General features: G+C 42.0%; 1 protein-coding gene across 11 annotated transcripts in view; it reads right to left on the bottom strand.

The window, feature by feature from the left end:
- Positions 1-14,370, bottom strand: part of GOLGB1 (golgin B1) — a 51,273-nt gene that overhangs the window by 22,876 nt on the left and 14,027 nt on the right. For 9 of the 11 annotated variants that reach the window (XM_010570106.1, XM_010570104.1, XM_010570111.1 and 6 more), the window contains 8 exons: positions 13,936-14,058; positions 13,382-13,495; positions 11,251-11,662; positions 10,481-10,572; positions 10,086-10,182; positions 2,896-2,969; positions 984-1,068; positions 168-235 (listed from right to left, as the gene is read on the bottom strand). In XM_010570106.1, coding sequence (XP_010568408.1) covers positions 168-235; positions 984-1,068; positions 2,896-2,969; positions 10,086-10,182; positions 10,481-10,572; positions 11,251-11,662; positions 13,382-13,495; positions 13,936-14,058 — 1,065 coding nt within the window. Of the gene's footprint in view, positions 1-167; positions 236-983; positions 1,069-2,895; positions 2,970-10,085; positions 10,183-10,480; positions 10,573-11,250; positions 11,663-12,222; positions 12,515-13,381; positions 13,496-13,935; positions 14,059-14,370 lie in introns of those variants that run through there. The other 2 variants (XM_010570108.1, XM_010570115.1) reach the window with 2 other exon arrangements.

Here is a 14,370-nt window from a genome sequence, read left to right as displayed (position 1 = left end):
TTAAAAGACAGCTATCTCTTAAAGCCTGTTGCAGAGTTGCAACAACCACTTTAAGTTACAGGATGTTAAAAAACCAACTTTGGGGCTTTTAAACTAAATTAAAAGTTTTCATATCCACAGATGCATACAATACTGAGAGGAAGAAAAGTTCCAGACTAAATTTGTACCTCAGGGAGCACCGAAGTGTCATCAAAAGGCTTTTGCACTTCAGAATTCACCAGCTTTCCTGACACACCTAGTGATAAAAGGTACACTTGTCACCATCAGCATAAGGAGTTGCATGTAAAGTCAGCAGGTAAATGGAGAGACAATATACGGGACTGGAGCTTCTCTAGTTTCCAAGGTGAGAAAGAAAAAGAAAAACAACAAAAAAAGTTTGAGCCTATGCATTTTATGCATTGCACCTAGACATCCCCAATAGCTCTGCACATGCAAAACCTCCTGCATTTGCTGCATGCCAACATCCCCTAAGACTACACTATATCTAACCTCTACAGAAGAATGAGGAGGCAAAGAGACAAGTGAACTAGGTAGCAAGTTGTTTTGGTTTGGTTTTGTTTTGGGGTTTGTGGGGGTTTTTTTTGTTTGTTTGTTTGGTTTTTTAATAATTTGGGGGCAGGGGTGGTGGTGGTAATTCCAGACACGAAAAGAAATTTACTAGCTTGCAGAGAGGAACCCAATTCTTCATCTTATCTTAACTCTCTTCAGTGTCTTACACATCAGCCTTTGCATCTACAAACACACTCTCCTTCAAATCCTTCTCTCTTTCTCATCTTAGGAACCACTTCTTTCTTCTCTTCTGATATATCCTACCTGTCCCACATTAGAATGTTCTCTTCTACGTCATGTGCACCCTTTCAATCTCCCGTACATCTTCAGATTCTGACCTCAAAGCTCCTCTTTCCAAATCACCTTAGATTTGACCCTGAGACTTCTCAAATTTGAACAATTTTCTTGTCACATGCCTTATTCTGTGTCCTCACCTGTAGAAGAGCAGTCTACATAAGAGGCTGGAGCTTCCAGAGTCTGCAAGTCTTGCAATTTCACCTCAGATCCAACATTCTTATTCTATTGGTTGAAGAAAAAATACTTGGTTTTGAGCCATGATCTTTGCATTAGAAGACAGCTATCTTAGCTGCCTGCTGCTCTGCCATGCTTTAAGTAAAAACTATCAGTCCAAACTTTAGACACAACTCTGATGCCTAATGAAAAAGTAAAAAAAATAGATTGGTTTTGATGTTAAGCAAGAGACTAAGACATCTCAGCAGATTAGGATATCAATGAATGCAACGATTCTAATAACTTCTTTCCCACCTTGAGATGCTTCCTCTTCTGTCTTCACTGCTTCAAAGGGACTAACTACAGATTCATAACCTTTCACCGAACCACCCAAGCAGAGAAGGTGAGAAGTCATGTGCTTGTCACTGTATGCCTCACTACTCCAGCAGATAAAGAATGTGCAGTCTTCCCAGGAAAGTTACACTAGGCCCTACCACACAGACAAACAAACCACCCCACAACAATCTACTAACTGCTATATGTCTTCCGCTTCTCTGTCAGACAGGACTGAACCTGACTGTTGAAGAAGACGGAACACATCGGAAAGAGAGAGGAGATTTTGCTATTTCACAGCGGTCCTTTTTGCCCACACACAGATGCTGAATAAAGCCCAGGAAATTGGTTAGTTTGCTGTTGACATCCATACAAGAATTAAGACTTCATCTACTAATGTCTTAAGTCCACTTATAAGTTAACATGCACCTAAAATTAATGCCAATTAATTTCTGGCTAGTTCCCAACACATGTTGTCTGTCACCTCAAGAAACAACTGGCACCATTAGTACTACTGTTGTGGGAAAAGGTTTGAACTAGAGTACAAAGAGACTACAAGTCAGAACTAAGTAAAACGTCTCTAAAAAAAGCTACCTTTTCCCACCCCCAAAAAAGCAAGTAAAAAACCCCCAACCCAACAATTTAAAGACTGAAAACAAAATGAAGTGTTCAGAATTAACATTTTCTGTAGCTACCTAAATGTAACTACAGGGCACTAACGAGTCTCACAATCATAAGGAAACAATCTCCAGCCCCAAGGTCTACTGCACTTTGCCTTTGCAAGCTCCAAGCACTGAAATGGAATGTATGGCATGCATCCAAGTAACTGTCTGTTGGAGAGGAATGAATTAGACAAAACACAGCATCATCTTCTTCCCCCTGCTGGCAGGCTGGAACAGTGTGGAGCAGTCTGGAAAGAGCCCAGACCTTGCTCTAAGCTAACAAACAATTCTACAACAAATTCTTAGTACAGATATACAGAGGCAGTCATCTCCATCACCTTGCTGACCGAGTATAAAGCAAAGCAGCAGGTATCTAATCCTGCACTCTTCTCAGCAATAGACTGACTGCAATTGTACCTGCAGTTGTTCACAGTGGAAGAGTGTAAGGATAGAATCTACTTATCTCCCACCTAACAAAGAGAACACAGCTTCCTCCAGTCAGTCTGCCAGATCTCCATCAGGGCAGGGGGAATGAATAGGGTTGGTTTGAAAGGCATCCTATAATGACAGCTGAGCCTTTGCAATTGTATTTCCTGAGTCTTGCTCCAGTTTAGCCTATGGTTTTGCTGAAGAACTAACTCACAAGAGGCAGAAAATAGCACAAATATGGATCGGGTGGATGAAGGACACAAGAATTCCACACAGCCAGCAAAGGGAAATACAGTCTGATAAGAACACAGTACAAGCAGTATTTGGAAGCTATTTCTGTCTTTCACCATTAATCCAGTTAATAATAACCTTCCAAAGAAGATTATTAAAAAAGACCATAACAGCTTAGCTGTTTTAAGGCCAGTCCTTGACCTATTTTAGTTTTAGCTTATTTCAGCTACTTAATCATTACCTGCTTTACATTTTCTGAGACCACCACAGCTTCCTGCTGAGGCTCATGGAGAACAAGTTGCAAGTGTGGTATTTCTGAAATATTCAAACACAAACAATTTCTTTGAAAATTAAAACTCTATTTTAGAAAGTAACAGGATATTCTTTCAGGAGCTTTAGAGAACAGGGCACATGACTGTTAGTAACACTTATATAGTGGAGATATCTAATATTGTCATTAGATAATGTATTTTTTATTTTTTTAAGAGGCAAACCACCAAAACAACATGCGGTTTTAAGCACCTTTTAGAAAAGAACAATTGTTGTTATACAGACTAAAATTAAAGGACAGTTGATAGTTTCAAGTTTTAAGAAATATTTTATAAAGGAGGGAAAAGAAGGAAATATTATAGCAAAATGTTTCAATTTTCATTTGGATAAAAATGAAATGAGAAATTGTTAAAATTAGAGAAGAATAAAACACTCAAAGGCCATGGTCCAAGTCAAGATTGGTACAAGAATTCAGCTGCTGTTTGACTCAGAATGTTTTTGTAGAATCATAGAATCACTTAGGTTGGAAAAGACCCTTAAGATTACCAAGTCCAACCATTAACCTAACACTGCCAAGTCCACCACTAAGCCATGGCCCCAAGTGCCACATCTACATGTCTTTTAAATGCCTCCAGGCATGGTGACTCAACCACTTCCCTGGGCAGCCTGTGCCAGTGCTTGGCAACCCTTTTGGTAAAGAAATTGTTCCTAATATCCAATCTAAACCTCCCCTGGCACTACTTGAGGCCGTTGCCTCTCATCCTATCGCTTGTTACTTGGGAGAAGAGACTGATCCCCACCTCGCTACAACCTCCTTTCAGGTAGTTGTAGAGAGCGATAAGGTCTCCCCTCAGCTGCCTTTTCGCCACACTAAACAACCCCAGTTCCCTCAACCGCTCCTCATAAGACTTGTGCTCCAGACCCCTCACCAGCTTCGTTGCCCTTCTCTGGACAAGCTCCAGCACCTCAATGTCTCTCTTGTAGTGAGGGGCCCAAAACTGAGGACAGTATTCGAGGTGCGGCCTCACCAGTGCCGAGTACGGGGGGGACGATGACTTCCCTGCTCCTGCTGGCCACACTAATTCTGACACAAGCCAGGATGCCGTTGGCCTTCTTGGCCACCTGGGCACACTGCCTGCTCATACTCAGCCGGCTGTCGACCAGCACCCCCAGGTCCTTTCCCACCGGGCAGCTTGCCAGCCACTCTTCCCCAAGCCTGTAGCATTGCATGGGGTTGTTCTGACCCAAACGCAAGACCCAGCACTCAGCCTTGTTGAATCTCATACAACTGGCCTCGGCCCATCGATCCAGCCTGTCCAGATCCCTCCGGAGAGCCTTCCTACCCTCAAGCAGATCAACAGTCCTGCTGAATTTGGTGTCGTCTGCAGAGTTACTGAAGGTGCACTTGATCCCCTTGTCCAGATCACTGATAAAGATATTAAAGACAACTGGCCCCAATACTGAGCCCTGGGGAACACCACTTGTGACCGGCCACCAATTGGATTTAACCCCATTCACCACAACTCTTTGGGCCCAGCCATCCAGCCAGTTTTTTACCCAGTGAAGAGTACACCTGTCCAAGCCGTGAGCAGCCAGTTTCTCCAGGAGAATGCTGCGGGAGACGGCGTCAAAGGCTTAACTAAAGTCTAGGCAGACAACATCCACAGTCTTTCCCTCATCCACTAAGCGGGTCACCTTGTCGTAGAAGGAGATCAGGTTAGTCAAGCAGGACCTGCCTTTCATAAACCCATGCTGACTGGGCCTGATCACCTGGTTGTCCTGTGTGTGCCGCATGATGGCACTCAAGATGATCTGCTCCGTAACCTTCCCCAGCACTGAGGAAAGGCTGACAGGCCCGTAGTTCCCCAGATTCTCCTTCTGGCCCTTCTTCTAGATGGGCGTCACATTTTGCTAACCTCCAGTCAACTGGGATCTCCCCACTTAGCCAGGACTCCTGGTAAACAATTGAAAGTGGCTTGATGAGAACTTCTGCCAGCTCCCTCAGTACCCTTGGGTGGATCCCATTCCGCCCCACAGACGTGTTTGTCCAAGCGGTGCAGCAGGTGGCAGAGTCCACAGTGAAGTTTGGAGAACACAGCACAATGGGGGAAAACAGCTGATAGCCTCACTGGCAGGGCTGCCATTTACAGCAACCTAGACAGGTTAGAAGAGTGGGGCAACAGGAACCTCATGAAATTTAGCAAGGAAAAACGTAAAATTCCACCCCAGGAATGCCGGCTAGGGACCAGCTCTGCAAGAAAGGTTGAAGATGATCTGCTAGACATTAGGCTAAACATCAGCCAGCAAGTATGCCTGGCAGCAAACAAGGTCAACAGCATCCTGGACTGTATGAATAGCAGTCTAGCCAGCAGATCAATCAAAGATATTATCCTCTTCTACTGGGCACTCATTAGACTGCATTTCAAGTACTGCATTCAGTTTTGGACCCCCACTATAGGAAAGACATTGATCATGTGAAGCAAGTTCAGTGGAAGACCACCAAGATGGTCACAGGGCTGGAGCACTTGCCCTGTGTGAAGAGGCTGAGGGAACAAGGCTTTCTTACCCTGGAGAATAGAAGGCTTTGGGGAGACCTAAAAGCAGCCTTCCAACTATGAAGAGGTTATTGAGAAGACAGAGCCAGGCTTTTTACAATGGTGCAAGGCAGGAGGACGAAAGACAACACAAATATACTGAAACAAAATGCGTTCCAACTGGATGTAATGAAAACCTTTTTTTGCCATGAGGACAGTCAAGTGTCATAACAGGCTGCCCAGGGAGGTTGTACAGTCACCGTCATTGGAGGTTTTCAAGACCTGACTGGATAAAGGCTTGAGCAACCCAGTCTGATCTCACAGTTGATCCTGCTTCTAGGAGGAAGCTGCACTAAAATCTGCCTTTAATCCCCTCCAACGTAAATTATCCTGTGACTCATCTCAGTTCTAGCTAATTCTATTAGAGATGATGCCTCAGCCTTTTAGTATAAGAGCCAGTAAAACAACTTATACGTCTGTCTTCCCCAGAAATATAAACCTAACTAGAAGCATTAAAAAACAGCCCCCACTTTTGTGAACGCGTAACTATCAATGATAGATATGAAACATATTTTAATATATATGCAAAATAAAATTCAGGATCAAGTTAAACAGCTCTGTTAGGGATAAGAATTTTTGTACTTTCCAATTCTGAGTATGCAGAGAGAACATAGCATTAACATATGGTATAATGTTTTCTTTTGTGCCCCTTTAAACTCTTTTTTATATACAATCAACTATATAAAATGGTATTTGCTAAGTTAAAAGTATTATGTATTTTGAGGAGGTTCAGATTAATTGTTGTTGTGAATTCTAACATCTGGAAAGCAGTCTGTCCGTTTTCTGTGATAACAGCTTTCCTTTATCAATTCATACCATATTGTAGTCTTTGAACAACGTTTTCTTCCACTAAGTGAACTAGGGAAAGCCTTATATCTAATGTTAAATTACCTGTACATTGACTCTGAAAAGCAATCTCTAGCTCTCAATCCAGATGTTTGCTTTCTTTGAAATTGGCTGAACTTCATAGGCTTTTCCTGATGATGACACAATCACAGAATCATTTAGGTTGGAAAAGACCCTTCAGATCATCAAGTCCAACTGTTAACCTAATTCTTGTCTATCTCCTTAGTGTAGAGGGCAAAGTAAAAAAAGATAAACCCAAAGGTCTCTTATGTAGCAGGGAGGAGAGACATTCAATCACTCAAAGAGCTGCTTCAAGAGAAGTTTAAGGAATCCACGTGACTAGTAAAGACAGCGGCAGATATAATGGTATAATGTACTGCTAAGCCCATGAAAATTAAAAGACCGTACAAAGATTTCAAAAGTGCTTATATTTTAGAAAATGATAGTTAATTAGTTTGGAAGCATTTGTTGAGGTCTGCTTAACAAATCAAAATACAAGGTAACTATATGTAAATCCTTATTTCATTCTACTCAAGTTAGGATTGGAGTACTGTGGGCAGTTTTAGGCATCACACTTTAAATAAGACCGACAAATTAGAAAGTCATCAGGAGATCAAGAGTATAAAAGTATTTAGAACTGTCCTGGTTTCAGCTGGGATAGACTTAATTTTCTTTCTAGTAGCTGCTATAGTGTCATGTTTTGGATTTAGTATGAGAAGAATGTGGATAACACACCGATGGTTTCAGTTGTTGCTGAGTAGTGTTTATACTAAGTCAAGGATTTTTCAGCTTCTCATGCCCAGCCAGCAAGAAGACTGGAGGGGTACAAGAAGTTGGGAGGGGACACAGCCAGGACAGCTGACCCAAACTGGCCAAAGGGATATTCCATACCACATGACATCATGCCCAGTATATAAACTGGGGAGAGTTGGCCTGGGGGGAGATCGCTGTTCGGGAACTAAGTGGGCATCGGTTGGTGAGTGGTGAGCAATTGCATTGTGCATCACTTGTTTTGTATATTCCAATCCTTTTATTATTATTATTGTCATTTTATTATTGCTATTATTATCATTATTATTTTCTTCCTTTCTATCCTATTAAACTGTTGTTATCTCAACCCACGAGCTTTACCTCTTTTTTCTGATTCTCTCCCCCATCCCACTGGGTGGGGGGGAAGTGAGTGAGTGGCTGCGTGGTGCTTAGTTCCCAGCTGGGGTTAAATCATTACAAGAACCTACAGAGGAGGTTTGAAAGATGATGATTTTTTTTTTGGTACTTTTTTTTTTTTTTTTTTTAAGAAATTACATCTCCCAGTGTTTAAAATGTTAAAAAATGTCAGTAACCAAGTGTTCAACACATGTACTGGAAACAGAATTGCAACAAAAAAAGCTTGTTTTGAAGTAAACATTCAGGTAAACGTGCATTGGGAAAGACCTTTTAAGTAACGTGACAGTGAAGCTCTAAAAGTCACTGCATTTTTCAGGTGGAATTCCTTTCAGTGGAAGAAGGACCTGCTTTTTAAGAAAGCTGATGAAAGCCTCCCAGGTACATTTTGGATATACTCAATCTTAACTCAGGGCATGATATCAGATTAAAAGCTGGACTTCTGTAAGGCCTTTGATATGGTACCCCCAAAATTCTTACCACTAAATTGCAGGGATACAGGTTTGACGGATGGATTGTTAGATGGATAGGGAGCTGGCTGGATGGCTGTGTGCACAGTTACAGTCAATGGCTCAATGTCCAAGTGGAAACCAGTAACGAGTGGTGTCCCTCAAGGGTCCATACTGGGACCAATACTATTTACTATCTTCATTCGCAACATAGACAGTGGGATTGAGTGCAGCCTCAACAGGCTTGCAGATGACACCACACGGAGTGGTGCAGTTGATTTGCTAGAGGGATGCCATCCAGGGGGACCTTGACAGGCTTGAGAAGTGGGCCCATGCAGACCTCATGAAGTTAAACAAGGCCAAGTGCAAGGTCCTGCACATGGGTCAGGGCAATCCCAAGCACAAATACAGGCTGGGCGATGAGTGGATTGATAGCAGCCCTGTGGGGAAAGACTTGGGGGTATTGGTGGATGAAAAACTGAATATGAGCCAGCAATGTGTGCTCACAGCCCAGAAAGCCAACCGTATCCTGGGCTGCATCAAAAGAAGTGTGGGCAGCAGGTCGAGGGAGACGATTCTTGCCCTCTACTTTGCTCTTGTCAGACCCCACCTGGAGTACTGTGTCCAGTTCTGGGGTCCCCCAGTACAAGACAGACATGGATCTGTTAGAGTGAGTCCAGAGGAGGGCCACAAAAATGTTCAGAGGGCTAGAACACCTCTCCAATGAAGAAAGGCTGAGAGAGTAGGGGTTGGTCAGCCTGGAGAAGAGAAGGCTTCAGGGAGGCCTTACTGCAGCCTTTCAAGAGGGCTTCTTCTCTTTGGGTTGCCCAGAGAAGTTGTAGATGCTCCATCCCTGGAAATGTTCAAGGTCAGGTGGGATGGGGCTCTGAGCAACCTGATCTAGTGAAGGATGTCCCTGCCCAGGGCAGGGGTGTTGGACTAGATGATCTTTGAAAGTCCCTTCCAACCCAAACCATTCTATAAGTCTAAATGATGTCTTGAAGTCCATTAAAGACCTGCATTTCTGAGTTCATGGGGAAAAAAAAAAAAGAGAAGGGAGATGTTCTAGGACTGCAGGAATCTGGTTTATTGGTGATTATTCCCCCACCAGTATTCTTACGAAGAGGGTATACCTCTGAATGATGGGAAGCAAAAGGAATCTTATTTCTGCAAAAATCAAGACAGCCTATTGCCATAGCGCACCATACCCTAAAGTCAAAAAATGTGGGAACCCTCTTTTTATACTATAATTCTGATAGAGTGGTGATATTACTGCTACCAGTCTACATGCCTAGACACTCAAAACCAAATTAATTGTCTTTTTTTTTAATGTGGCATATGTACGGGCCCTTTACTGTTTCAGCAAAAGCTATCAAAAATAATGCCTCCAGAAGCACCACCTGCAGATTGTCAGCATTTTGTATCAGGGAGGAGCTACTACTTCAGTTATATCCTATTTTCTACAACCTAAGAATGTGCAAGTGCACAGTGTCCTGGAATACAAAATTTATTCTACCATCCTTAAGCATAACCAACATTAATGGAACAAAAAATCCAATAAACCAAAACTATTCTTTAAACTTAATATGCCCTATCACAATGAAACTAACCTTGGCACCCTTTTCTAGAAAAGCCTGCAATCCCATATCACCATCCTCGCCTTCACCCTAGCTTTTTCATGTCTTCCCCACATTCTTTGCACCTATCACTATGGATCATACACGCAGGAACATGAAGCAAGTGAACCATGCAGGTAACAAGTTCTGCCCATTCTGTCTCATGGCCTAAACACCAACCATTGCTTCATATCACAAGACAACACCATGCAGGCAGGCCTATGATGCACAGCCCAGTCTTTCTAATAAATCCAGACAGTTTACTTATTTGTTTCTGTCAGTCTGTTCACTGCCTGAGATTCAAATAGTTCCTTTTCCCTTTAGAATTAAACTCCACTTTAACCACTGGAAAGAATTATATAGTATTTTTTAAGATCTTGACAACAAAAGCATAATGAAGCAGTAACCATGGATATGTTTATTATTTAAAAATAGGCAAGAATAATTCTTAAATATTGAACAATATTAAAATAGGTAAGATAATCATACTACCTTCAGTCTTCTGTCTTTCCAAGTTTTCTGTGGGTAGGAGTGAAGTCCCACTCCTATCTTCCTGATCTATTATTTTTTCCTGTGAAGTTGTTCCATCCTGTTTAAACACAGGATGGAGGGGAGAAAGATGAATTTCAGTACAGTTTATACACACACATTAGTCTTTGATCTTTCAGTTAACCTTTTAACAAATCAATTGGCAACTTTTAAATTACTCAAATTGACTCCTCTTTCCAGGCTTCCATAGTCATAACATGTCTGTCCATCAGCTGAGAGAACCCATAAAAGCCTTTCTTAAGCAATACATCATAAAAAAGGACTTCCAAACATTTCATTCTGTTTCAGTTCCTTAACATACAGGAAAACTTCAGGAGACCTGTAAGAAAAGATCGTACCTGTTTCTTCAATTCAGAGACCTGCACTACTGACTGGGATTTCAGCTCATTCTGATAGCAGACAAATTCTTCACATTTCTGTACAAGTTCATCTAATGGAGGGGAAAAAAGGAAGTTAAGGTGCTTTCTTGCCTTTTTTTCTGAAATATATCCAGTTTACACATATGCACAATAGTATATGAGATCCGTTATCTCTTAGTCACTGCTTCAGTTTTGAGCTGTAAAGGAGCTGGAAGAAAATCAATTTGAAATAATAGCTTGAGGCAAGATCAATGTTATTAGTTCAAATACAAGCCTACAGAGAAAATGGTACACTTTGCTTTCCTTGGCTGTTTTACTTATAATTTCAGTAGAAATTCAGACACTGAAGAATGTGGCACATCTAAAAAGAACTTACATAAGTTGATGGAAAAAAATCCAATGTGTTATTAAAATTAGTTTAAAAAAATACATCTGGCTCAAGAAATCCATAAGCCTCAAAAAATTATAGGCTGGGACAATGCACAAAGAAAGCACCACATATGCTGCCCTAGTCTTATGCTCCTCCTCTTGTAACTGGCTTTGGTCACTGCCAAAGACAGAAAGGTGGGATCGCACTAGAGACCTTTAGTTTGATACAGTACAACCACTCCTATGTTCCTACGAAATTATGAATTGTTATACCAAGACTTTCTCATGAGCTATCATAAAAACAAAAGCCAAACAGAAGGCAACCCAATAATCCTTAGGCTCTTAGGAATGTGCTTCACCAAACTGCTGTGCTTGCTCACCCTGTAGTTTCTGTATTGTAGCACTGTTTTCAGCAGACAACACCAACAGCCGGTCAACATCCTGTTTCAGCTGATCATTTTCAGCTACAAGGGCAGCATGGCTAGATTGCAGCTCTTGCTCAGACACCTTAAGACAATGGATCTGCAGGTTTTTCTCTTCCACCTCCAGCCTTTGTTTCTGCTCCAGGTCTTTATACTTCACCTCTAATTCATCTTGTGCTCTTCTCGCCTCTTCCAGCTGTTCCGAGAGATACTGTACCTCCTCCTGAAAGCGATGGGAGGACAGCTTCTTCTCAGCTAGTTCCAGCTCCACCTTCCCTCTGAGATCCTGAGACTCTCGCCTCTCTGCATCTAGCACATCCCTCAGGGAGCTTAGATCCACTTCCATCTTCTGGCACTGATCTAGGAGTATCTGTAAAAGGATATGGAAATGAACTCGATTCTCAACTAGCTCAATACCTTGCCAAAGCAAAGTACCCGAATTATATTTTAAAATTGTCATGAAATCCTTTTCAAACATCTAAGTAGCAGAAAGGAGGAAATAAACATGGCAGAAATCTCAATTTGTTAGAAAGAAACTGCCCTACTATTTGCAAATTGCAAGAAAGCAATGCTGGGTGAAACAAGAACTCTCAATTTTGGTAAAGAAAAGATAAGTCTTAATTTAGAGCAGGGGGATGTAGAGGAACAAAACAACAGAACAGTGGCCATGAGTTCTCTTTTGGAGGAAAGAAAGCTTCCCAAAAAGGAGAGGAAGGGCTACAACAAAATAGGGGGAACTCAACAATTACAGAGTACAGTTAAAAAACAGAACCAAAGCATGTATGTGATAGGGAGTCAAAAATGCTGAAACAGGAGACTGGAGGTAACAGAGTGCTTCACACAGTAACCACTGTTTCAAGAAAGATACCAGAAAGCTGGTTGACACTGACCAGAGATTTAAGACAACCAAGGAACAGAAACAGACCCTACACTTGCCAGAATTCCTTTTGTCAAACTTCTCCTGGAGCTGTGGACAGTCAGCACAGCTAGTTTCAGCAGGTGGCTGATGAGGAGCTCTCTTTACTTTATAGGTAGGAAGAGAGCTTCAGCCACGTGGCCTCAAGCTTACATGTGTACCAAGGTCTCCCTCTGACCACATAATGTGCAAGAGGGGAGTCAAAGACACAAGGGAGGAGTTGGGGACCCCAACAACCAAGCCATGAAAATATCCATGCCAACACTCCATGAAACACACTGGTGAGCAATGTAATCAGTAGTGAGTACAAGTCAGCTCACTGAGGTTCTTCACCTCTTCCTGGTGGTAAGAGGTCCCACCACTGTGCCTGGCTGGGACACACAGGAAAAGAAAACAGAGTGATGCATAAGTGCATAAAAGTTATCAAAGTGAGGTTCAGCACTAGACTGGCTGGAGATTGTGCAGCCTACTAACATGAGACTGATCTAGTATAAGCCTCTTCTAAAGGGATGCAGAATTATTTTCAGAAGTTCAGATATTGGAAAAAAAAAAATACACTCACCCTTTATCTGCAAACAAGCCTTTTAAGAGATTGCATACTAAACCCTGTCTCAAGGGGCACATGTATATATAGTCATATATGCACAGATTTGATCTCATTCTCTTTACGCTGCAAAATGATTAAGTGAGAGCCAATACCACTCCAGAAGCTGTGTCATCATATTAGCAAGTTTTTAGCAAGACGTACCAAAGAATATCTGTCTATGCTCTGATCTGGTCTGGATACTGCAGTCCAGAAACAGTGTAGCTACAGCAGTGCTGTATTAGGCACTTCTGTCTTAGGCGATGCATCGGGTATTTGATGGCCTCGAATGTATCAGTCAGCGGCATGGAGTATGGATAGATTTTGTCCCTGTCCACCTGCCCAGAATCTGGGTTACTAGAGATGGTTGCTGCAGCATCCCTATCCCCGTTGTTTGGCTGGGCCTACTACAAGCTATGCATACAGACCTGCAGCTCTAAAACCTGACCTGAGGGAGCCCCCCAGCTGATTTCATTCTGGAAACCTGGTGCCAGAAATAAGCTAATCTGGTGATTTCTGAGCTACTGACAAAAGCCCCATCCACCACTTGCACATGAGAGTAAAGCAATAAGCAAAGCATGAAAAGGTACCTGGTTTTGTTGTTCAGCAGTACGTAATTCTTGCTGCAGCAATTCTACCACCTCAGTTCGTCCTAGCAGAGCTGCTTCCTGCTCATCTAGCTTTCTCTGAAGTGTACGCAGGTTCTGCAAGAGAGAGAGTGCTATACCAGTATCTGGGAGGCTAACATAAGAAGGCTAGATTTCCTGGTTTCATCCATACACCTAGTTTTCATAACACAGTTACTTTAATAGCCTGAATAACTTCATTTTTGTTGACACTTATTCTGGAGCCCTGGTGCAGTAGGAAGAGCTCACCATTGTTCTACAAACAGGGAACTGGAGCACAATAATTTAATGCTTCTTTTTAACTATGCTTTCTTTTCAACTGACAGCAAATCAGCAGATTGAAGCCAACACTCTGAAAGTCCAAACTAGCATCCCAAAAACCACCAATCAATCAAATCGTACCTCTTCTCACCCCTTCTGAGTTACTTTGATGAGAACTGCTCTCTCAGGGTGTCTTGAGACTGGTAAAATTTGTTTCCCTTTCTCCTCCCATAATAAGATTATTACATCAAATATACCTGCTGCATCTCTACTTCCAAATCTGACTGGGCCACTATCTTGCGTAATTCAGCTTGGTGCTGGTGAACCTGCTCTTCCAGGAGAGCTTCCTTCTCCTGAATCACTTCCTGCAAGGAGCTCAGCTGAAAACATAAGCCACAAAATAAAAAAAACCAAGGTTATGAGCTTGACAGACATGCAGGCTTGCTTTCAACACGCACCAGCGTATTATGTGTGTGATGAGGTCTTCAGCTTGATAATCCTATATGTCACTTTGGTCAAATGGTAACTTTATCCTACTAATACATATATATTAACTAATAATATTTCAGATCCCAGAAAGCAAAAACCACAGAATTTCATCAGCATGATAAAAGATACGATCACTATAATTACAAGTTCATAAAACTTCTGGGTTTTTATTTGTATAGGACGCAGCCCAAGTCATAGATCAA

The sequence above is a fragment of the Haliaeetus leucocephalus genome, unplaced genomic scaffold (assembly GCF_000737465.1).
Source record: "Haliaeetus leucocephalus isolate CR32 unplaced genomic scaffold, Haliaeetus_leucocephalus-4.0 Scaffold288, whole genome shotgun sequence".
Classification (NCBI taxonomy): Eukaryota; Metazoa; Chordata; class Aves; order Accipitriformes; family Accipitridae; genus Haliaeetus; species Haliaeetus leucocephalus.
The sequence above is the reverse complement of the archived record's forward strand: the minus strand, read 5'-3'. Positions and strand labels throughout refer to the sequence as shown.